The sequence below is a fragment of the Grus americana genome, chromosome 2 (genome assembly GCF_028858705.1).
Source record: "Grus americana isolate bGruAme1 chromosome 2, bGruAme1.mat, whole genome shotgun sequence".
Lineage (NCBI taxonomy): Eukaryota > Metazoa > Chordata > Aves > Gruiformes > Gruidae > Grus > Grus americana.
The window spans coordinates 104,060,120-104,084,996 of record NC_072853.1 but is presented as its reverse complement, the minus strand read 5'-3'; the positions used below and the strand labels follow the sequence as shown (position 1 = coordinate 104,084,996).

The window sequence follows — 24,877 nt, the reverse complement described above, 5'->3', positions numbered from 1 at the left end:
GGAAAAGACCTTTAAGATGATCAAGTCCAACCATTAACCTATCACTGCCAAGTCCACCACTAAACCACATCCCTAAGTGCCACATCTACATGTGTTCTAAATACCTCCAGGGATGGTGACTCAACCACTTCCCTGGGCAGCCTGTTCCAATGATAACCCTTTTGATTAAAAAAAAAAAATTAATCTACTATTTCTTTTGTTATTGTTTCCTTGCAATGTTTAATCCCTTGCAATTTTAAAACCATTTTTCTTCTTTGCCATTCTTTTTTTTTTAAACCCAGTTTTCCTGCTTTTTCTCCCTTTCTCCTCTCTTCACATCTACCTATAAGAGTCTTTCAGTATTCACATAAGAGGTACAAGGAGGGAAGGGAGACACAATAAAATACATGAAAGGGGGAAATGACTGGGCTTTGCTTGTGAGACCTTTTCATTCAGTTTGTCTGTTGGAGGGAGTGAAGCATATGTGGTATTTGTTATATCACATACGTTTCATACTACTACAGAACCGTGGAAAATGAGATTACTTGAGAATTGTTGGCATCACCAGTCTTTTTCTCTGAAGCGACATTTCTACAGGTACTTCAGAACATTGTCTCAAACAAGCATCTTCTATTTCTGCTGCTTGCTGTCTATGAAATGAGTGAATTTGTCTAAAGGGCAAGAGTAAGGCTGCTTTGGGAACACCTTAGCTTTTTCACAAATCAAAGAGTAGTAGTTATTTTTAGTAGGGGCACTTGCCAAAGTATTTACTAAATATGAGCTAAAATTTCTCCTTGTATATAGGTTGCAAACTGGGAGAAGCCTCAGATTTTATTGTCCGTCAAGGTACACTTATTCAAGTTCCATCCTCAGCTGGTGATGTTGGTTGTTACAAGATTTGTACCTGTGGACACAGTGGCTTGCTAGAAAACTGCATGGAAATGCGTTGTGTTGACCTCCAAAAATCATGCATTGTTGGAGGACAAAGAAAAAGTAAGTATTAGAACAGTACTTGTATCTTTATAGAGCACCTGTTACTTAAGTATTGAATTTTGAGGTACATATGAAGACCCAGAGGATCTGAATGCAGAGTTTATCAGAAAATACAAAAGTTAGTGTTTGCATCCCCATATATAATACTTGTTTAATTCTTATATATGCTGGAGGGTTCCATTATTTAAACCCATACTCAACTGTGTCTGTGTCAACCAATGAAAGTCCTGTGTGAAGAGTGTTCTTAGTACACCATTTTTCAACCGAAAGGTCACTGACTTGCTTCACATCACTTGTATTTTATAGTACTTGATAATAGGCAGCTTCCTTTCTGGTAGAAGAACGTTCTGGTGGGACCTCTGAGGACTGAGGGGGGAAAAAGTTCTGAGAGGAGCCAGTAGGCAGCAGGGATGAAGCAACAACAGCAAAGCAAATTGATCGGCTTTAAGCATGCTGTAGTTCCGAGGTTTAAGCACAGTATAACTGTCTATAAATGGCTGCCCATTTCCTAGATTCCAACTTTACTGGTACTCTCAGTCTACTTTTAACAGCATGGGATATCCAGTGACCAATAGAGGTGTCCAGGAAAGAGTATGAGAAAAGGCAGAGGACTTAATCATACTGGCCATGAGTATTCTACCAGAATCTGGTCTGTGCATCAAACCCCGTGAGCAGGGGGTGATTTCTTTACTAGCCTCAAATGGGTTTGGGGGTTTTGGTTTTGGGGTTTTTTTCCTTCCTTGGATTTTAAATATGGGTTTAAAAAAAGTCAGAAACTTTTATCATGGCAAGAAATTCCACATGTTAAGATATGTGTATCTAAAAACCCTCTTTTTTTTTTTTTTTTTTTTGGTGGGGTATGCAAGGGAATTATTTTAATTTGAGCCTTGAATAGTTTTTTTTCATCTCATTCCTCTTAGTTCCTGAGATTCATCCTAGTTCTTGTATTGAAAAAGTTGATGAATGATTGTGGCTTATTTGCCTCCTCTTTCAGACATCTGTCATATTCCCCTCAGCTTTCTGGGTTTTTCTCCAAGTCAGTTCCTATTCTATTTAACCAGTTGTATACTTTTTGATCATAATTATTACCCTACCATGTGCCTTTTTGTAGTTCTTACATTTTCTTCTGAAATGGAAGCTGGAACTTCATGCACCATTCACAGTCAAGTACCCAATCAAGTGTATGTAATAGCAAAATTATGTTCCTTTTATATTATTCTGAACATTATCTTTTTTTGGCTACTAAATCTATTGAGGTCATGCTTTCACAGAGCTGTCTGTTGTAACGCCATGGTCCAGTTCTTAAGTGGAAATGGTGAGCTCATTGTGTGATTTGTAGAGAAACATTTTATGTTCAGTACAATGAATTTCTTCTGCTATAGCTGTTCCTAGTTGCTCATTGTGGTGAGATTTCCTTGCAGTTCATTTGGTCCTTTGTACCTCAACGTTATTGATAGACTTTCATGTAAATACTCGCATTTGTTTTTCGGATCACATATAACATTTGAACAGAACAGACACTGCATAGATAGATAATGAAGTCTCCTCCAGTGACCTCCCTTCATTGTCCATTTATCCAGCTTCACAGTTACTTATCCATGTGAGCACCTTTTTTTCCTATCTCTACTTTTTTTCTTGAAAGCCTGTGTTAAAGAGCTATAAATGTCTGTTGAGTATTGAAGTGTATCAACCTGATTTTCTGTTGTCCACATGCTTATTGACTCCTTCAGATAATCCTAAATGATTTGGTTTGTGACTCGCACAAAAACTGTGATTCCTTCCCCCAGTGTATCATATGTAGGTATGTGTCCACTGATGCAATCTTTTCTACTTTTACCGCATTTGTGTTTCGCAAAACCTATCTTTATTATCCACAGAACCCTTTTTTTAAAAAAGTATATATTTTAGCCTCTTGCATTGGTATCCAAACCATGGGGAAGTTTAAAGCAAGAGGTTATAAATAAGTTCACTTATATTAGCAGGTATTTGACACCTGAGTTCATTTGGAGTTTTTTGGTGAATGTTTCTGGTATTGCAGAGTGTTTAGCATTTGTCACTCCAAGAGCTGCTTCTGAGGCAGGTTCTTTAACACATCGCCTGTAAAGAAGGTGCTCAGCTTAGACTTTTAACTTCCTCTGCAGGGAACAGGGATGCAAGAAAATCTTTTACTTTTTGTTGTTGTTGACTTATCTTTTGAATGGTTCTTCTCTGTATTGATCAGGTGTTCACTGTATGGTCCTTCCTCATACCACAAACCTAGCTGTAGGTGTAAAAGTCACATAAATCTAATTTTATCAAAGTCGTTGTTGATGTCTGAATTAGCCCTGAGCAAAACCAGTAATCACTGGATGTATTCCCATTAGACACATGCACAGAGGCACACGCACATATACACACACACTGGTAACATGGCCAGCCTCACTGATCAACAGAGACAGAAATTAGCGTTCTTATTGGCACCCGCATCAACACACATAGCATTAACACAAACATGAACATCACACATGTTCCTGTTCTGCTGCTGATCAGAAATGAAGCCCACTACTGAAATATATGCACACAGACTAGAGTTCTGTCTGGTAGCAAGCCTTAGATGCACAGTTTCTCTGCTATCTGCCCCCTAGATGCCAGTCTTCCAGAGCTGGTGGCATCTGGACCCACGAGCTCCCAGGGTTTGTCTTTCTACTCCAGTGGCTGGCACACAGACCCCTCATCCTACTTATTGATTCACCCAGCTTAAAGTTTGTTAGCATTCATGCACATATTCAGAGTAGGAAGCACACACACAAAGAGGGTAAAAATAGGATTGAATAAAAATATAGGATAGATTGAGATGATGGAGTGCGGGGTTCAGTCCAACAAGTTTACTGACCAGCCACCTGTCTACACTCAACCATTCCCTTTTTCCCCTTTTGCCCCTTTTGCCTCTGCTTTCCCACACATCTTCCTCCTTAATCCATCTTAATTGCTGCTTTTCCTCATCTTTGGTCCTTCCACTAACCATCTCATAATAAGTTTTGCACAATCCCGAAATTCTTTACCCTTGGAATCACATAATAAATCTGATACCCCTTTAGGCAATGATGCTGTTTTAGTTTGCATGGCATTCTGGAGAGGGAGTTTCTTTTACTGAGTGATATTGGTAGGTTTCACACCAAGGACAGTGGTTTAAAAAATGTGTTTAAAGGACTGTTCTGCTAATGGGTACAAACACATACATACCTGTCATAGGCTGTCCTCTGCACTTGGATTTCTTTGAAACCTTCATAGCCTGTGCATTTCAGAAGGTGGCCTGTGCATTTCAGAAAAACAACTTATTAAACTTTTAAATAAAATGAATATTAAATAAGAATTATTGTTTAACATATTAATCAGTGGGGCTGACATATGCTTAAAAATGGACATGTAAGTGGACACATTATGCTAACAAAGGCATGATGAACACTGTGGTTCTTTAAAGTCTTCCTCAGCATGATTGGTCTAGACCTTGTGCTGGTTTCCTTCTGCCAGGTAAGGTGAACAGCTTTTTATTTTGACAATAAAAGAATGCTAACTATCTCTTTCTTGACTTAGGTTTAAATTATTAATTTTCTAAAATAACTTTACTGTTACTGTTCAGAGGTTAAATTGGCATGGGTAACGAGTGTTAATTGGGTTCCACCTAATCTGACAGTCAAAGTAGTTGAAAGAGACTTGATAAATTATGCTTCTTAAAAGACAATTTATTTTCAGATTTATTCATTGCTTGAGAGCTTTAAAGGCCTGTTTTTGTTATGCAAACTGGCACTGTGCTCTTTGAAAACGAAAACAAAATAAAAAGCTACTAATATGATAGGGAAAATCTTACAAAGTACCTTGAATATAAAATAGAGTCTGTGCTGAGTTCTAACCCATTTGAAGCTGATGTCTTTGAATCAGTCGGCAAGCAAGAGCTTTTCTGCTAGTGAACAGTTACGTATTTCACCACTAGACATTGTTTAGATTCTGTAAATCAGCCTTTTTAAAATACCGTGAGACTGAAGTCCAAACATAGTTAACACAAGTCAAAGATACCTAACAAGTCCAAAATAATTGAGTCACTTTTTTTTTACCATGTAATAAGAAAGAGTTATTTTCACATTAAGAAAATCTTCAGAAGCAAGGCACTTGTAGTTACATTTGTCAGAAACATAATTTTCAGATTGTAACCCAAACCCTGAAATCATGAAAGAATAGGTAATTGGGATATTTCTTTCTCTTAAAAGATACCAAGCAGGCTTAAATAACCAATTGTACAATTATTTTCATCATTCAGGAAAGTCTGCCTGTAATGTTCCATGCATTTACAGCTTGTAATGTATTTTATTTTTGTTCATCCAAAAAGGATAAAAATCAGCAAAACACACTTAAAACTTGGTTTGTATTGCCAAATTGGTACTCTTTCTTCATGGAAGCAGGACACTGAAAATATCTTAAATTTAATCATATATTTGATGGGCAGTTATAGAAAGTATCTGGTGAAAGTAGATGCTTTTAAAATACAGTCATTAGCAAATAAATTATTTAAATGGCAACTGAAACCTTTTATGGACCATTCTGTCTAAAGAAACTTGCACTTTTTCAGATTATTTGTGAAAATAATTACAAAAATGTCTGAAGTTGTATTTGTGTTTTATGTTTGCACAGTGTGCAGCTGTTACTTGTTGTGGTAACTGTAACAATAATATGTGTAGCTGGTAGGTCCATTTTGAAAAAAAAAAGGAAAAAAACCCACCACAAACCCAAAACCAGACAGCTTCCTCTCTTTTGCCATAAGAGTGGCACTTTGATAGTGAAAGCTAATAGTCTTGCAAAGTTTTCAAGTGGATCCTAAGTCAGTTACTCATTACTCTGAAGAATCACCTAAAAGATCCTGTGTTTGGCATTACCTTCAAATCTTGGAAACTCTTTTTCTTCCCTGCTGACAAATTCCTTCCTCGTTGGGTAGTACTGTGATTTAAACAGAGCTTTTTGTGCTACAGAGGCTTTCTCTTTAATCCCTTCTTATTCTGCCATCATTTGTCTAGGAGTACCTCTTTGAATTGCTCAAATGCTGAGGATTTTCCTTGTGCCCCTGTAATATTTTTCAAAAATTCTAATCCTTAATCTCAACCCTTTGAAAAGAGATAGAGAGAATTGCCTTATTTTGTAAGGCACAGTTACTCATACATTTTCCTGAAGATCTGTATATTTGTTGGTAGTCTTTAATAACTGACCTGGCTATGTCACCAATATGAATTGATTTTACATAAAACATGCACCACAGTGAAGGGCAGTCATATGGACAGTTTACAAAACCAAACTGGAATTGCTAAATTGAAGAAAAATTCCCAAAGTTTGCAGTTTGATTCTCAGATTAAGGTGTGAAAAAGTTACTGATTTATAAAATGCAAAAATTAGGCAGATTGCTCCATCCTGAAAAAGCAGGTGTGATGGTGTCAGTTGCTTTTTTAAGGGCTCCTTTCTGAAAGCCAGTGGGTGAACATAGACCTCTGTCTTTGTGTCTGTCTTGTGCTGAATCTAGATCAGGGTTTCTGTTCAGCTTTGCTACAATCTCTTGTTCCCTGCTTTGGACAAAGCTGCACTGTAACTTGCACTGTAACTTGTACTGCTTGTTGAGGCTGAAATTATGACTATAATGGATGTTGCAAAACAGTAAAGACTGGGATGAAGCATTGGCGCTTTTTATCTCTTGACAAAAACTGCACATAAAGGAAAGAAACAAGCACTACAGAGGAATTTTGCATTGTCTGTGAGACTATGGCTGAAAGTTTAGCAGTCGTACATAAAATTAATTTAGGAGAAGAATGTATCTTTGCAAAAGCTTTACCTTTAAAAATATGGAGCTTGCTAGCCAAAATTTATAGAAGTACTATGTACTATGCTACCACTTCTGTTTTCTGAGTGTATTTCTTTTTGCAGCTTTAAATTGTTCTTAAAAAAAAAAAGAGAAAACCGAACTTATATACTCTTTCAAAGGATAAAGTGTTTACTTCCTTGTTTAACTAATTAATCAAAACCACATGTGAACAGACTTTTTCTTTAAATAAATAAAGCAAAACTTGAAATCTAACAAAAGATAGACATTTCAATGGGGAAAAAAACTGAATAAGGGAAATTACAGGAACAATTAATATTGAAAATGTAATATCTATGTAATACATATGAATATATAGTCTTCTGGTATATTTGCATTCATTTTATGCATTTACTTAATTTCTTTCATTTTAAGGCCATGGAACATCCTTTAATATAGATTGTAATGTCTGTTCATGTTTTGCTGGAAACTTGATATGTTCTACGCGTCAGTGTCTAACTGAGCATAGTTCAGAAGATGAACGTCGGAAATTTACAGGTAACTTTCCAAACTATGGAAACTGTAAGCTTAATATTCTTAGAGCAAGGATTAGCTTCTAAATTCTTTCTACAGTATTAATGGAAAATACCTGATAATTTGTAATTAATATGTTCTTGTAACTATTTATTTTTCTCATGTCCAACCTGTACTTCAGAAAACACACATATGTTTTTTAAAAAAAAAAAATCAGTACTGAAAAATAAAACCTCAGGTAATATGTAAAAATAGGTAGAGACAGGGTAGTGCCACTGGAGACAAGACACACAGAGTTTGGGGAAAAAATCGAGAAAGCTGAGTAGAATTAGCAAGGAGGCAGGGCAGAAACTTCCCTTCTGACTGCTTATAAGTGCACATGTACTAAGCATTGCTAAATTAGAGGAGGGAAGAAGTGTCAGAAGATATGGCACATTTTGCATTTGCTGAAAGGCAAAGATACCTTAGTAACCCTTTGTGTATCTTCTGTCATAGAAAATAAGTGTGCACCAAATTCCTGTTTTATGTGTTGCTTTTACAGGTTTACCATGTAACTGTGTAGATCAGTTTGTACCAGTATGTGGTCAAAATGGACGCACGTATCCAAGTGCATGTATAGCTCGCTGTGTTGGGCTCCAGGACAATCAATTTGAATTTGGATCATGCATTTCCAAGGATCCTTGTAACCCTAACCCTTGTAATAAAAATCAGAGGTAAAAGCAGAATGTTTTTAAGCTTTTCTTTGACATCATTTACTCGTGAAGCAGATTTACTTTTTCCTAGAATGTGTTGTATGTTGTAGTAACATTCTACTTTGGGATACTCCAATAAACATAACTGTTTGAAGTAGCTACTTTTTATTTATTGTCATTAATAATGGACTGTAATAACTGCCAATTCTTGGTTCAGTTTATGTAGTGCTATATAATTTAAATTCATTATGCAGATCTCAGTTTTAGCAATAAAAGAGAACTGATGCAGACTTTCAAAAATGGGAGAATCAAATTTTGTTGAAATGGTAATAAGTGTCATTTTACTACTTTGTTTCACGCCTTTTTCTAGTAGTTAAAAATACCCCACACCTGAATTCAAGACTTGGATTCAGTCTTGCTTATTCAGTCAATAATCTGTGGTTTTTATCTCTAAAATAGGAAAATGTCAATCACTCTGGAAGACTTGAGTTTCTTTTAATTAGATTGATATCTTGTGAAAACCATGTCTGTACAATCCCTGTTTTTTCAACGTCAGAAAAACCAAAATCTGTATAGACGAACATATTAAAAATAAATATGCTGTGTGGTAGTGTCAGAAGAAGAGAAAATCTGACCTTTCTTACCGAAATCAAAGTCTGTGGCTCGTGGTATTGGTCTCTGTCTTCAGTTTTCTCAGTGTTGTGCAATACTGCAGTGTCCTTTGAATTTGTACATTTTTCAGTTTTGAAAGCAAGCCACCATAAGGAGTTGTGTAATACTGTGCTTTCATGAAAACTGATTATAGAAATTTTATTTTTTCCTTTTTCTGCACTTTAAATCCCTTGATGCAGAAAACTGCAGAGAAAACGCTGTCGTTTTGTAGCTGTAATAGCCATTATGGCAGTGAAAACTGGAATTTCAAAGCTGCATTGTAGATACATACTTTTTACCTTTTATATTTTTAATTTGGAAAGTATAGAGAGGTTTTTCAGTTTTATGGAATAACTATTATGCTTAGAACCTCAACTCGTAGTTTCAGTAAAGGACTGTACACAATACATTTTTCTGGGTCAGTTCGATAATGTAGCGTAAACTAAACATGCTCATTTTAAAGCATCTCTGAAGTGCTTAGAATCTATTTAAGATCTTACATTCCACATCTTAAGTGTTTAAATCTCAGAATTTCTGACTCTTCCCTAATATAAAAGAAAAATGTGTAATGCATAGGAGAGCAGCCCTCAGAGAAAATACGGATGTATTGCGCATAATCCAGTGGTAACATTGTTATCATTTATAGGAGGAGGAGACTGTTAAAAAAGCCATTTGACCCTTCATCAGTCTATTTATTCATTAGACTCTATTGGCTGGCATTTCTCTAGCAGAGGGATGTCTTGCAGGGCATATGGCAAATGTTTTGCCAATAAGACCATGGAAGGTGCATATTTAATATAAAGGGGAAAGAATTTCTGCTGTTTATTGCTCTTTACTTCTTATCTGTGAAGGCCTGAGAGGCATAATATGCCAAAAAAGGAAATTGTGTTAATACTAGATTTTTCCATTTGTTTGCAGTCATCCACAAGATTGGCTGTGATATAATATACTGAACCTACAAAGCTAGAATCCAATTAGATATTTGTAATTGAAACCATACGATCTTATAAGTCTTGTTTTCACTACCTTCTCAAGGAAGGGTGAGGCTAGACCTCTGCAATATAATCTTTTTCTCTTGCAGTTCACTGTTTTCATGTTTTCTCTAGTTTTTCTTAAATATGCATTTACAAAATGAAGCTTGGGAGTAGGTAAGAAGTTTATCCAAGCCTTATTGAAAATCCATTGAAAAATACTTGGTAAAAGATTAATTTAATGGAAACCATAGTTGTGTTCACATACATTGACTAAACATGGTTTGAACCAGTTTCAGGTTTGTGGTGAGACCTGAAATTGGCTATTCAGAATGTTTTATCACATGTATTTCCTGCAGCTCTGCTGAACCATAGATAGCTCTAAAGCACTGGAAGAGATTTCACTGAAAATATTTTCCCTGAATATTTTGAGACTTAAAAAAAAAAAAATCCTATGACATGATATGAAATTATTATTACTTTATGCAGGTGCATACCAAAGAAACAAGTTTGCTTGACTAGTTTTGGAAAGTTTGAATGTAGCCAGCATGAATGTGTGCCAAGGCAGTTAAATTGTGACCAGACACGGGATCCTGTTTGTGACACAGACAATGTGGAATACAGTAACTTGTGTACTTTGTACCAAAAAGGAAAAAGTTTAGCATACCGAGGACCATGCCAGGTAGGAAGTGGTTCTAGCAATAAATATCAAATCTTCTTTTTTCTTTAATGTTCAACTTTGCAATATTCTGGTTTTTATGGCTCACAAAACATTTTCATTGAAAATAATCCTTTAAAATGTAATTTTCACAAGTATAAAAATACTCTCACAAAATTATATTCAGAATTTTGTCAAGTGTTTCTCTGCTTTAGTTAACAGTTGTCTCAAATCCAATCAAAAGTTTTACTTATGCTTTCTTGGGGATAATACTCTGATATTTATAAATGCTGTTGCTCTTTTAACCCACTTTTAGTTTCTGCCTTTCTGTCTTTATACCTTCTTTTTCTTGCCCTTTTTCAGCAACCTCGTTAAGTACAGATAATTCTTCTCATTGCACATCAGATATCTCATGAGATAGAGAATGTTCAGCCCTTGAACAGTAAGAATCAAAGGAATATTGCATGGCTGTTTTTTTTCTCCAGCAGTTACATGTCGAGTTGTATCCATGTTCATGAAGTCTTTGATGCTGGTAGCTTTTAAGTTTTTACTCTTCCTTTTATAGGGAAGATGACTGCAAGATATGAAACTTTTTGGGGTGCTCACATTTACTTGTCCTCTGTTTTGTTGTTAGCTTAGGTGTGTAACATAGAAACTGTAATTGTCTTGCTTTTTTAAAGGATATACAGTGATCATATAGCTATGGTGACTTGAAATACTAGTTAGATTAATAAAATATTTAGACTATAGCAAGAAATTATGGAATTATGTAATGAGTTGTGTCACTTCACATGACTTTGGACAAAAGTGTTAGTCATACCTTGTCTGCAAAGAGTCAGCAATTCCATTTGCTTCTGTCCATATGCAGAAGCTTAAGGTTATTGGTATTTGACCTCTTGAATGTGTTGAACTGATACACATGCAAGGTGGGATAGGAAGAAATTATATTACAATTTTCTTTGATTTTTAGATGTGTTTGAATCAAATGGCACGCTAGATATGTTTTTCTGAGAGAAAATGGATACAATACATGTATTTTTATAGATGTAAAGGTCTCAACAATAAATATATTTTTGACAGAGGTGTCCAGTAATGGATTTTATTCTTCTGAAATAAATGTATACATTTAGCTTCTCAAATGTGTTAGAAATACATAGAATCATAGAATCATTTAGGTTGGAAAAGACCTTTAAGATCATTGAGTCCAACCTTAAGCGTAGCACTGCCAAGTCCACCACTAAACCATGTCCTTAAGTGCTACATCTACATTCTTTCAAATACCATCCAGGGATGATGACTCAACATTGGCACACATGCTAAATTTTAAGAATCATAGAATCATAGAATCATAGAATGGTTTGGGTTGGAAGGGACCTCAAAGATCATCTAGTTCCGACCCCCCTGCTGTGGGCAGGGACACCCTCCACTAGACCACGTTGCCCAAAGCCTCATCCAGCCTGGCCTTAAACACTGCCAGGGAGGGGGCATCCACAACCTCTCTGGGCAACCTGTTCCAGTGCCTCACCACTCTAACAGGAAAGAATTTCTTCCTAACATCTAATCTAAATCAACCCTCCTTCAGCTTAAACCCATTACCCCTTGTCCTATCACTACACTCCCTGATAAACAGTCCCTCCCCATCTTTCCTGTAGGCCCCCGTCAGGTACTGGTAAGCCGCAATTAGGTCTCCCCAGAGCCTTCTTTTCTCCAGGCTGAACAACCCCAACTCTCTCAGCCTGTCTTCATAGGAGAGGTGCTCCATCCCTCCGATGAGCTTCGTGGCCCTCCTCTGGACTCGCTCCAACAGCTCCATGTCTCTCTTGTACTGGGAACCCCAGAGCTGGACGCAGTACAGAAAACAAAAATGCACTGAGATGAATGAATACAGAAATTATTAATAAGTCATTACAATATCAATAAATACTACAATAGCAAATGTTTTATTCCTAAAATAATTTTATTGGTAAAATAATACTTTGTTTATTACATAATGAAATTATAGTTACCTTAATTTAATAAGTTAATTTAAATGACATGGTCATTTTTTTAAGCATTAGCACAGAACAAAAATTCTTTCCCAAAACATTTCTTATTATACATTTTTCAGATTCCAACTTACATTTTTTGTCAGCTTTAAGTACTTACTCTTTGCATTCATAAACTGGCAGGTCATTTACTCTAGATTTCCTACTTTTTTGAATGTTTGACAATATTATCAGCAAATTCCCATTAACTTTTGTTTTTCCTAATGTTGAGACTACTCTGAAGTTTTGTCTGTAGCATGAATAAATTGATCTTGAAACATTTCTCTGTGTTTCAGCCATTTTGCAAATCGGTGGAACCTGTATGTGGACATAACGGGGAAACCTACAGCAGCGTCTGTGCTGCCTATTCTGACCGTGTGGCTGTTGACTATTACGGACACTGTGAGGCCGTAGGTGTTCTCTCAGACTATGGTTTTCATACAGAATGTGCCTTTGTTAAATGTCCCCAGCTTTCTGCTACTGGCTGCAAACCGGTTATTGCACCAGGTACGTTACTTCATTGTTGAAGTTTACTGCAGATAGGAGAGTGTCTCCAGGCTGTGTGTATAAATAGGTGCATATTGGGAACAAAACTTATGCTTTAAAATGTTGTCTTCCATAACATCTTTGAGAGCTCTAAGAGGAAGGATGAAGTAGAAATCATTCCTTAGGGCTGGGACAAGCCGGTATCAGGACTCAGCTGAGTAATTCTGAAGTGATGCGGCCTTGGCCTTAGGAGTCAGACTCCTTCAGTCTTGAGAAACTTGCAGCTGTCCCTGTAGGACTGGTTTGGGAGAAACGAATGAGGTCTGTGGTGTCTGGGGCAGAATGTCACTGGGAATCAGATGAGTAATTTTTCAAAGTGGCAGCACAGATACCACACTGGAATGCCAAACTATCATCAAAGTAGAGTTTCCAGAAGAACAAAGATTATATTTAATTGTAAGACAGAGTACGATACCATATGTATTTACAATACTGTGCAAGAGAAATAGAGTAGGAATAGTTTTGCAGTTGTGCTGTTTTGAACTGGTTTTTTATTGTTTTCACAAATACTTTCTTTATGAAACAGTCACTAACTAATCACAGGTAGCACAGTTTTTAAAAAGAAACAGTTTTAAGCATTTTTCTTATTGACTGGTTTGAAAAAGGGTCTTTGTGCTTTGATATTACATTTAATATTCTAAAAGTCACTCTGTGAATGTGAATTATGTATAATAAGTTGGGGGGATGAATTAAATACACAGTCATGAGTAGAAAATTGAAATCTTAGCCCTTTGGTTTCTGAGAAAGTGAGGAAAAGCAGTAGGAGAAATATGACATGCTTCAGTGTTAAACACAACTCTGTCAGACAAGTCCTTTTTCACTCCTTTTTATATAAAGATTCTAAGCTCCAGCATGGTATAACTGCATAAATTAATGTTTGCAGTGTGCATACTTGCTTCTGTCATGTCTGAGCTATTTCAGCTCTTGAAATTCATCATTTCTGTAGCTGCATCTGCAGGCATCCATGCAAAACCTTGGCTTGTACTACACAAAGTGCCTGTGGTTTTTAACTTACAATAATGTATCATCTTGAAACAAGTGAAAATTCATTGTGTTGCTTCATGTTGATAGTAGTAAATGTGTGTTGAAAGGTCACTGCTTCTGCATTATAAATGTTTTTTAACATTTAAAAAACTTAGAAGTTGTGCAGTTCTGCTATCAAATTTAAATATTTACTTTGCTTTGGTAGTTTTGCTATTTTCACTCTCAGTTAACATTCAACATTTGACCTCTGCTTACTTAAAAGTGAAAAGACTATTTTCTTTTATTTCTGAGATTTTTTTGTTCACGTAGGAGCCTGCTGTCCACTATGTGCTGGAATGCTGAGAATCTTATATGACAAAGACAAGCTGGATACTTTTGCAAGGGTAAACCGTTTAATCATGCCTTATGTTAAATGGAACATGGAAAAGTCAAGTTACTGTATACTCCTGAAAAGTTAAAAAGTTATAAAACCAATTATTTTTCAGTAGATAGTGTGTGATTTTATTTTTTTCTTTATACTGTTTATACTTTCCTTTATTTCTTAATATCAGGTATAGAAATTTTATTACAGTGCAAAGCAAAACAGAATTAGAGTAGGCACAACCAACCACATTCAGGTTTGCAGTTTAAATGACTTGTAATAGTGAAGACAAATGATACAGGAACTGCATCTATCTCATGGTAGTAATACAGTGCATATTTGTTATTTATGGCCTTTTTGTTAAGATTATTCTGTTAGCTCATTATTTGCTAATGTAGGTAACCTAGTTCTGACATTGTCTTAGGTTTAAATTGGATTGTTTTAGACTCTTTGGGTTATTTAGATAGTTGTCACTGGTTTTGTTGCTCATCAGCTAAAATGTTGGGTTTTAATTTAACATCTCTGTAAGTTAGACACCAGCATCCTTCATTGCTGGTCTTTGAAAACCTCCAGTGTAAGATGGATCTTCTGATGTTGATTGTCTGTCACTGAACACAACATACTAGGCCCAGACTCCCTGCGTGGTATGTAAAAGGATTGCACTTTATTGACCCCGCTTTTATGCTTCAGTATATGGAATAGAGCAGAACGCTTGATTTTGGCACGACAGCACAACAAATAGAGTAATATGATGATCATGCCTAGTGAAGCAAAACAATTCATGGTTGCATCTGCACATGATTTATTTTTTTTAATATCAAGAAGAAAGAGAATTTCCCCAAAACAATACAAAATTACGTTAGCTTATTTATATGTTTAGAAGTAGAGGGAATTAGCTATTATTGTAAAAGCAATTGTTAGATCAGCTTGGCCAGCTGAGTTTTTAAAACCTTCAGGAGTGGAGATTCCACAAGCTGCACTCTGCTGGAGTCTCTCCAGTTCATCACTGTAGCCTGGGGAGGGGTGGGGGGTGTAAATAAAGGGGATGATGACTTCTGCTGGCTCTGTCCTTGCTGTTGCAGCCCAGTGTGTGGTTGGCCTGCATCTCAAGGCTGTGCTGCTGATTGATGTTATACTGATTTCCTCTCAGAGATTTTGTGTTTGTGTGTGCTCTGTGTGTGTGCGTTGACCAATTTTGCTGAGTAACAATGTCTGTTAGGTCATCCTGGAATGTCCTCCAGTTATCATCTCTAGTGGTACCAGGGACACAGTGACCACTGCAGCTTCTCAGTTCATACATTACAACATGTGGCTGTAAGAAGAATTTTAATTTTTAGTTAGAAGAAGGCTTTATGATTAAAGAAATTTATTGGACTTATTCAAGAAGTTATTCAAGCAGTTGGTGATAACTTAACTACTCTCACCTACTAAGTACCCTAATGCCTGGATTAAGGTACTTACTACTTGATTTTTTGCTTCTTTTTTTCCCTCCACTTTTTTCTTCCCTTTGTCACCACAGTCTTGCTGACTTTCTCTTCTCTTGCTCACCTAATGCCACAATAGAGTCTTCAAGTTTTCAGAACTCATATATATAAATATATATATCTTTACATTTAAAATATGTGATCTCTCAAACTTTCAAGTCAGCATTCTCTTAGCACATTCTAGAAATTACAGAAGTGTCACAGAGTGATGCACTTTACTCACAAGAGAGAAACATCAATGTATTTCATTGATATAAGACAGTGAGTTAACAAAGTTCAATGGTAAATGCGACAGTGGTTTAACAAGATTCAATGGCAAGGTACACTGGATTATTTACTGCATAGAGGACAGGGTCAGACAAAACTGTCAGGGAGACCCTCCCGTTGAGTCATGAAGTTCAGAGAGGACCCCCCTTGCTTTCTAAACTCCTACTCAGAGGAGTCTAGGTGCATCTGGATCCAGTCCTAGTCTCAGACTTAGTCAATGGTTTATGTGTAAAGGATTGTATGTGCACAATCAATCCCTTATATCACTTAGCTAAGATTTTCAAAGTTTCAGCGCGCTTATTCCCAATTCAATTAGTGCGCATCTGATGCGATAAGGATTCTCTCAACCTCAAGGAGTAACCTTGAGAGGCATCCCTGCTCAAGGGGAGATCCTGGCATGCTGAAGAGCTCAATGGGTTCTTGGGCTGCTCACTGCTTATCGGAGTAAGATGATTGATTCATATTTGCATACCAACCACAGATGTGAGTTTCTTCCAAATTTGGCTTGAGTCGGACATTGACCAGTGCTGTGGTTAGGTGGGCACATTGCTCAGATTAGCCCTTGTCATTATCTGTCTCCAAATCCACTTTGAGCTGGGTGTAGCCATCACGACCAGACCCATCCATTACCACCGCCACTGGTGGTTATCGCTTGAGCAGGGTTAAAGGAAATAAAGGGCAGGGGTGGTGGGAACACATTGTCACAAGAAGTTTGAAGCTCTCTCCTTTGGAAACTTCAATCAGGAGTCATCCAATAAGCCCCCAGAGATGATCTCTAACTGGCCACAGACACCTAGAGACTGTGCATGGTGTGACACTAGCCTGAGCATAGAGAGTTAGAAGCTCTGTGCCTTTGTTACTCCAGTGTGAGTCAGAGGCCAGCTAATATCTCCTAATAATACAATAGAAGATGCCCAACTGTGTATTTGAGTAGATTTGATAATTTTATCATCTACATGAAATTAGTAACACTCATCTCCTCTGAATCCATCAATAAAACTACAGGATTGGTGTGCAGCTCTTGCTTTTGACAGTGTACGTATCCATATAGTGTAGACATCCGTTGTAGTGGATATGGGTAAGTCTCAGATAGATGGAATCATTGCTAGAAATGCTAGCATACACTTTAACCAACTCAAGAGGGCAAGGAGTAGTAATGTATGCCTAATTTAGTTCAGACAGGTGGTTCATATGAGACAAAAATGATTCAATTACTGCAGAGTTCTATAAATTGGACTTTTTTTTTCTCCCCCCACCTCTCTCGCCTTTTTTGTAAAGACAGTAGGAAACAAAAGTCAGCATCTATGCAGAGCAAAGAAACATTAGAGATCTGCTAAGATTCTAATCTAATCTACTAGATTTCTAATCCCAGACATTAAAATCCAAGTTTGACACTATTGGTCATCCTTAAAGTATCCATGTGCTTCTCTGTTTTAAGACTGTTTGAACAGGGTTTGCTGATCAGTCAGCATGTCAGACTGCATTTTAATGGGGCTATGACAAGGAAATCCCTCAAAGATGTGGCAAAGGAAGTATTGTGTGACAGCTTGCAAATTTGATTCATGTAGTCTACTTGGATTTCCCAGATTTCCTTTTGTTAAGGTCCTGTGCCAGTTGTCTTAAAAGAAAACAAAGCTACAGTAGGATAAGAAGGATGGATCTCTTGCAGCTAAAGCTAGAAAACAGAACACAGCAGAATGACCAAAGTCACAAGTGAAGTATTTGTGTTGGTGTCTATACTGTTTAACACATCCAGAAATGTCCTGCAAAAAAAGTGGATAACCTCTAAGGTGTAGCAGTCCTTAAATAGACTGAGCATCTACAATCTAATTATTGTTTGTCAGACAGCAGAACAGAGATAAGAATTTTAAGAGAAAAATATATTCACATGGGAGTTATGTAGTGATCTTGAAATGTCATGTGTTCCCATGTATACAGGCATGTATCTGTCCTCACTAAGCTATAGCTCTTCATTTCTGGTGGCTCTTGGAGCAACTTCTGTGATGGTAAAGGGGTGCCAGCTCATAGGGCTGCTCTGCTCCTTCCTTCCCAGCATGGGAGTACAAGCTGCTGTAACAGATAACTGTTCACATTATTTTGAGGTACGTGATACATATAGACCCTAACCACGAAGATGGAGAACAACGTATATCAAAACCATGGTTAATTTAACAAGTAAAACATTTTTTTGCCTTCTTCCTTTCACTTTTAAATGGTTTTTGGGGGTTTGGTTTTGGGGGGTTTTTTGCTAGAGATTAGAATTGAGTAGTTTAATGGCTGAAACAAATTTTCTGGCATGACATAAAGTTATTAAAACTGAAGAGGAAAAATGTAATTTTGCATAATGCTACATCATCCATGAAGTAAGTTCTTTATTTTCTTGCAGGTAACAAATAAAAAGCCTATAACAGTACTTGACATACTTGAAAAAATCCGCCTGCATGTCTCAGTGCCACAGTGTGATGTGTTTGGATACTTAAGCATAGAATCTGAAATTGTGATTCTCATAATTCCTGTGGATCAGAACCCCAAACCGTTGCAGGTAAACTTATGTTTTTATTTTGTTTACCCAGTATGGATTTACTTCATTTTTGTATGTTTACACTTTACTATTTTCAATATAGCAGTTTTAAAATTGTGCATTTTCCTCTCTACTTAGTACATGCGGATTTCTCTAGTGACTGAAATCTGAATAGCTAGTATTACAGATGCTAAAACATGTCTTGAGAATCCTGCTTTCTTAATCCGGCTTTTGAGGAATGCCAAGGATAGAGTGGTATGATGTTTAGTTTTAAATTAATAAATGCAGAACCCTTAATTTTCTATGGCTAAAATAATAGAAAATATAAACTGATGAAAATAAATAAATTAGTGAATGACCTCTTAACTTAATATTAATTGTATATTAAATGCATACCTGCGTATGAAATGGTACTCCTTTGTCTCCTGTGTAATGGTTAAAAGTAGACTGAAGTATATGTGATACTAGAGTCATAGAATCATAGAATGGTTTGGGTTGGAAGGGACCTCAAAGATCATCTAGTTCCAACCCCCCTGCCATGGGCAGGGACACCCTCCACTAGACCAGGTTGCCCAAAGCCCCATCCAACCTGGCCTTGAACACTTCCAGGGATGGGGCATCCACAACTTCTCTGGGCAACCTGTTCCAGTGTCTCACCACTCTCAACAGTAAAGAATTTCTTCCTAATGTGTAAATCTACCCTCTTTCAGTTTAAAGCCATTACCCCTCATCCTATCACTACATGCCTTTGTAAACAGTCCATCTCCAGCTTTCTTGTTAGGCCCCTTTAGGTACTGAAAGGCTGCTGTAAGGACTGAATTAGCTGAAATTAGGCTGAAGCACATCATACATATTGATACCATATTAATACACTGTGCATGTCTTGATGTTAAGCAGTAGTTCATACCAAAGAGGATCTGTTGACACGATTCTGAGACTATCCTCATTTTTCATATTCTTTTCCCCCTTATGGTAAAAAGTGCTGGGAGATCCCAAAATGCTATTACCTTAAAAGGGAAATAACATTCCAATAAGCTGCCCAGCTTGCTGTGTCATAGCTAGTTCATGCTAGCAAACAAGAATCTAATGCTCACAGTACTAAACTGTAAAGGTAAACCAACAAATGCCGCTCAAAGTTCTTCCAGTATTTTCTTAGGAGCAGTTCAGAGCAATGGAGTCAAGGCTTTGGCTATGTATTGCATTATTATTGTCTGGGAGCTGCTCCTTCATTTTTACTTTCTGCTTGTTAACCTGTGCAAGACCAGTGAGGGTATCTTCTTCCTATTAAAAGAAACATAATTCCTTGCCATTTTATAGTTGTTTCTAATAGTCTTGCCTGGCCCTGCTGACAGCACTTTATAATGAAGTCCCTTTGGAGATCAGGTGCGCAGACTGGTTCATTCTGTTACCTGACATGTTGATGTGTACTAGTGTAAAATGAAGGATTTAGCTTTGAAAAGGAAGGGGAGAGAAAACCTGCCCACAATCTCTCTTATCTTTTACAATACGCACAGAATTTAGGCAGGTTCATTTCCTTGTTGTTTATTTTGTATTGATGGCTGCTTCCATTTCCATTTTATTTCTACAGTCCAATTTTGCATGTTCGGTATTGCTCCTGGGATGGGCTAAAGTTATGGAGTTATGGTATAGTGTGAGGGTACAGAATCACTGCCATAAACTTTGCAAGCTGCGGTATCTAATAGAGTAGTTGTTTCTCAGGCAGATCTATTGTATATGTTTTGCTTGCCAGTGCTACTGGAGCAACCCTGTTATGTTCAGCTTAGCTCCAACTTAGGTCTCCTTCTTTAGCAGAAATAGCCGAAAATGTTACCAGGACTGAGGAAACAAAGTCTTGAGCCTTGCCAATCCGGTCGGCTCTCACTCCATCTGTAGCAGGTACTGTCAGACTCCTGGGGAGAGAAGGACTCTCTGAAATCAGAGAGGCCATCTGAAACCAGGGAGGAGCTGCTCATCTCACTGGTGACACCCATTGCTGAGCTAGAAGTTTCTCAACTTTCAAAGCTTTGGGCATCCAGATATGAAGTCTGTAAAGTTAAACTTCATCTGAGGCAGCTTCCAAAGCTGTTAAAGAGACTTAGTACTAAATTGATTCCTGGGTTGCAGTACAAGGTAGGGTGGAAAAAAATGGATTTTCTAACATAAATTCCTAATTATCATCATGTCAGTGGGGGAATGGAAACCTGCGTTTTCTCAGGTTTTCCTATTACTTGCATTCTTCTCTTCCCTCCCCATAAAAGAAATCAGTTTTCCCTGATTTGGAAGGAAAAGCCCAATAAGTAGAAAATCCTGATTTTTCCACTGTTACAGACTTCAAGGCAGTATCTTGGTCAGTCAGTCAGGAAGTCCTCAATTTTAGAGGTACTTAATTTAGTTATAATTTACTGTGAGCTTTTTGGTATCAACATTCAAAACATCACCCACGATAACTTGCATGTACCTTCCTTCCCCCCCTTTTGCTACTACTCAGGGCTTCTACCGTAGCTTTCATAGTACCAAAGTCTATGATAAGTGCTCCAATATGTTTTCTAAGAAATACTCCCCAAAATTATATAAATCTTACATGCTGATGAGGATAACTCAGATTTTCTTTCCTGAATTCTGCTATCTAGCATCATTTTTGCGTTGACATTTTACATGGCAAGAAAAGAAATAATAATTTTTTTGTTTGTTTCTTAGATTGAAGCCTGCAATAAAGAAGCAGAAAAGATAGAATCACTGATAAATTCAGACAGTCCAACATTAGCATCACACGTACCACTGTCAGCTCTAATTGCATCTCAAGTACAAGTTTCATTTAGCATTTCTTCTCCTTCTGTTAAAGTGGTGCCTATTCTGCACTCCCTGTTCATAAGCCTTTTATTCACCCTGTCAGGATTAATATATTATATATAACTGCTTAGAAAATATGCATGAGTATTGCAGTGTTTTATATTGTGAAGGACATTCAGAATTGTTGATCACTGAACCAGAAAACAAAAATTGTAGAAGATTTGATGAAATAATACGATGAGTCTTTTATTCATTACTAGTCAGATGCACAGCATCAGCACAATTAGATTGTTTTCCATTGATCTTGGAAACATAAAAATACTCTGGAAGGTTCTGACATTATGGATTTATCATTTTTGCGAGAAGGGATCTTATAGGGTTTATTTCAGCAATGACCAAAATAGTGTTGTGAGTTTATTGAAGAATGTTAATTTTATATTATTCAGATGCATATCAGTGACAACGAAAAGCATGCGCCTATTTTAAACATCATTTTTGGAAGAAACAAATTGCTGCTACTTAATTACCTTACCAAAAATTTAAGAGTTTATTCTCATGTAAATATCCTTTCATATTTTATTATGAAGAAAACTAACTAGCCCTGGGCCTATTGCAGTAGTCTTTACTTGGACTAGTGAAGATTTGCAGGATATTGGGCTCAGTGCTTGTAAAATGACAATCAAGCTCTATACTAGTACCTGACTTCAGTGAAGAAATATGTTCTTTTTATAGTTTTGTACATTTCAGAATCTCTCATTGGATGCAAAATTATAAAGAATCTCAGTATCTATATTTAAGTGTCATTTAAAATATTGCAGTATTTGCATGTTATCTAATGAAATTTACACTTTAAATGTTTATACAAACAGTATGTTTTATTACTTACTGTATTTTATGCACCTGACCTTAGTCTACATGAAGTATTTTATATCAGTATTATGATAGTCAACTCTTGAAGTATATACAGAAAAACTTATTTTTGCCAAAATGCTGAACTTTGAAAGAAAGCACTGAAAACTTTTTGAACATGTATGTTGTAGCATGTTTGTAGCAAGTATTTTCTGCTAAATCTTTTAAATGCAAAAGTATTAAAGCTTTTTATTTTAATAAAACACTTCGTCATGTGTCCATGTATACAAATGCATGTAATTTTATAGAGTTCTGCAATACAGCATATATTTTTCTTTGTCTCTGAAATCAACACTTAAAACTAGCTGCAATTACATATGTTTGAGACTAACACAGTTTAATGTTTCCAAATAAAGTACATTTCAAGGGGGTTTTGAGGGTGGGTTGTTTTTTTTTTACCAAATCTGTGTCACATGCATGTAAGTTTACGCTATGAATGTCAGACTCGATTAACTGTAGAAGAGGAATGTAGATGTCTTAATGAGACCCTCTTGGGTAAGGTTACAGTCATCCTCAGTTTTGATTGGGAAGAGTCGTCTCTCACCTACAGCTGGAAATCTGCACAAACATTAGGGACAGAATTACTACCTTATCTGTACCTGAAGGTCAAGGCTCAACCTCCTCCAAAGCAATCTGAGTGCTTAGATGGGTATACTTGCAAGCTGACAGAGTTTCTCTGAAACCTCCGTCAGTTGCTTTTCTAAGCATATCTCTCGTTTGTTCTCTCCTAATGAGTGAAGAGCCCTTTTATGTTTTAAGTGCAGTTGTACTCTATATAGAGTTTCTGAGTACTTTTGACAGATGAGTACAAATGCAGATAATCTCTGGAAGTGTTCTTGCCAAGTAACTCCAGGAAGACTCATGCACGTAATCATCAAAGTCTGGATACAAAAAAACCTGTTGAATGTGTTGATAATCTGTTTCTGAAATGTCTTCTGTGGATTCTTTAGAAACTTCGACGTAAGAGCATAATAAATGCATTTGAAAAGCTTTTTGAACTGAGAAGGCTTAGATGATCTTAGCAGAAAGAGCAAGCAATTCAGATGGTTTACTGAATTCTTTATTTTTTCCAATTATTACCAAGTATCTCTTCAACATGTAGCCTGTTAGCTTGCTTAGCATTTAGCTGAAGCAGTCTGGTGCCTACTAAAATAAAAGGAATTATAAATGTCTTAAGAAAATTGATAGACACATATATATGTGTGTGTATATATGCCACACTGGAAAAATGAGTTAAGAGTTTAAAAGCATACCTATATATAGTGATTTTTTTTTTTTTTTTTTACAGCTGTGAATGTTTTCTTCCATGAAAGATAATACCAAAAAAGTTACCTCAATTTGTATGATGACTCTGGAAAAAAGCCCAGAGATTTTTGAAATCATACATGAGTGTCCAGTACTTGCTAGAAAAGATAGAAGATTTTGAGTGGTTATGTTAAATATGTACAGAACCAATGAGATTTCTTATAATTCTGAATTCTTGAGCATAAGCCCAGCATCCAAAGTGTGCAGGGCTTAGGTTCTTTTTGCTGGAAAAACAAAAATACTTAAGTATTTTCTAGGTTTTCTCAAGACCTTGGACTACATCAAAGGAATAAAGAAACTACTTACAGTTTTGAATTCAAATGAACTAAGAGAAAAGATGGAAGAAACCAAGCCCAGTTTTACTTGCACGTTATGAAATTTGAACCTGATGGGGACAAATTTGATACAGGTTTCAGATGAGTTTTCCATGTAAGTGTTAATGATGTTCTGTCACCATCTGTGTGGAAATCTGGGTTTGCTTAGCAAGGAATGGAGACAGCACAAGGGCACTTCAAAGCAGCACAAGGCTGTTTGTTGCTTTTATACCAGGACTCAGCTGAAATATTTACAAAACTTTATTTTCTTGTCTGCTGAAAACCAGAGTTAATGTCAAGAATTTGCTCTGGAGAGATGTTTCAGTTCTGTTTCAGTTCGTTGAGGTTGGCTCTTCTCAACAGGGTGGCAGCAAAGCTGAGATGCCAGCAGTGCCTGTTTGTACACCTCCTAGGAGTGGATTAACCACAGGGGCAGCTATCAGAGCAAATAAAAGCAAGGGATTTCTGGTTTACACTTTCTGCTCAGGACTGAGTCCAGCAGGAGCTGGGATCTCTGAATTTCAGAGAAGGTAATAGTCGGTTCTGTGGGAGGCTGCTGTAAGAGGGCACGAAATCGCTCCGCTCTTTTATGGTCTAGTTTTATGCTACTTCACCCAGTGTCTTTAACTTGGAGATTTGCACGTATGTATCTCAATTGAAAGGTAAAGTGTTACTTATACACCCTTACTGAGTTTTATGACACTTTTTTCCAAGTCTTCCTTTCACGCATGACAAAGTATATTTCAAAACTTTCCAACACCACTGCTATTTCTAGGAAGCCCTGGGAGTATTTACATGAGCAAATATAAATACGTGAGTGCTTTGTAAGATTGTGGCCTAGATGTTTCATAAGTGAAGTCTGGACTGTAAGATGACCCTCTAGTCAATTGAATCCCAAAACAAAAAAAAAGCAGTGTTGGGGGAAAAAGGTTTATCTGCCAGGGTTGTGCTAGACAACTGCAGTTTCCTGCCTATGTTCTGAACTGGTGCTTTTGTACAGTAACAGCAGTAGCTCCAGCTGTTGCGTGTCGAGTACAAATGAAGGTAACAACTGCAGGTAGCAACTTCACCTCCTACCA

General features: G+C 36.8%; 1 protein-coding gene across 4 annotated transcripts in view; it reads left to right on the top strand.

Moving 5' to 3' along the window:
- The window catches only part of RECK (reversion inducing cysteine rich protein with kazal motifs), an 86,030-nt gene extending 63,648 nt beyond the window's left edge, over positions 1–22,382 (top strand). For 3 of the 4 annotated variants that reach the window (XM_054818577.1, XM_054818576.1, XM_054818575.1), the window contains 8 exons: positions 784–972; positions 7,223–7,345; positions 7,863–8,034; positions 10,125–10,317; positions 12,614–12,824; positions 14,157–14,230; positions 18,346–18,501; positions 21,178–22,382. In XM_054818577.1, coding sequence (XP_054674552.1) covers positions 784–972; positions 7,223–7,345; positions 7,863–8,034; positions 10,125–10,317; positions 12,614–12,824; positions 14,157–14,230; positions 18,346–18,501; positions 21,178–21,393 — 1,334 coding nt within the window. In that variant the 3' untranslated portion in view covers positions 21,394–22,382. Of the gene's footprint in view, positions 1–783; positions 973–7,222; positions 7,346–7,862; positions 8,035–10,124; positions 10,318–12,613; positions 12,825–14,156; positions 14,231–18,345; positions 18,502–21,177 lie in introns of those variants that run through there. The other variant, XM_054818578.1, reaches the window with a different exon arrangement.
- The last annotated feature ends 2,495 nt before the right edge of the window (positions 22,383–24,877 follow it).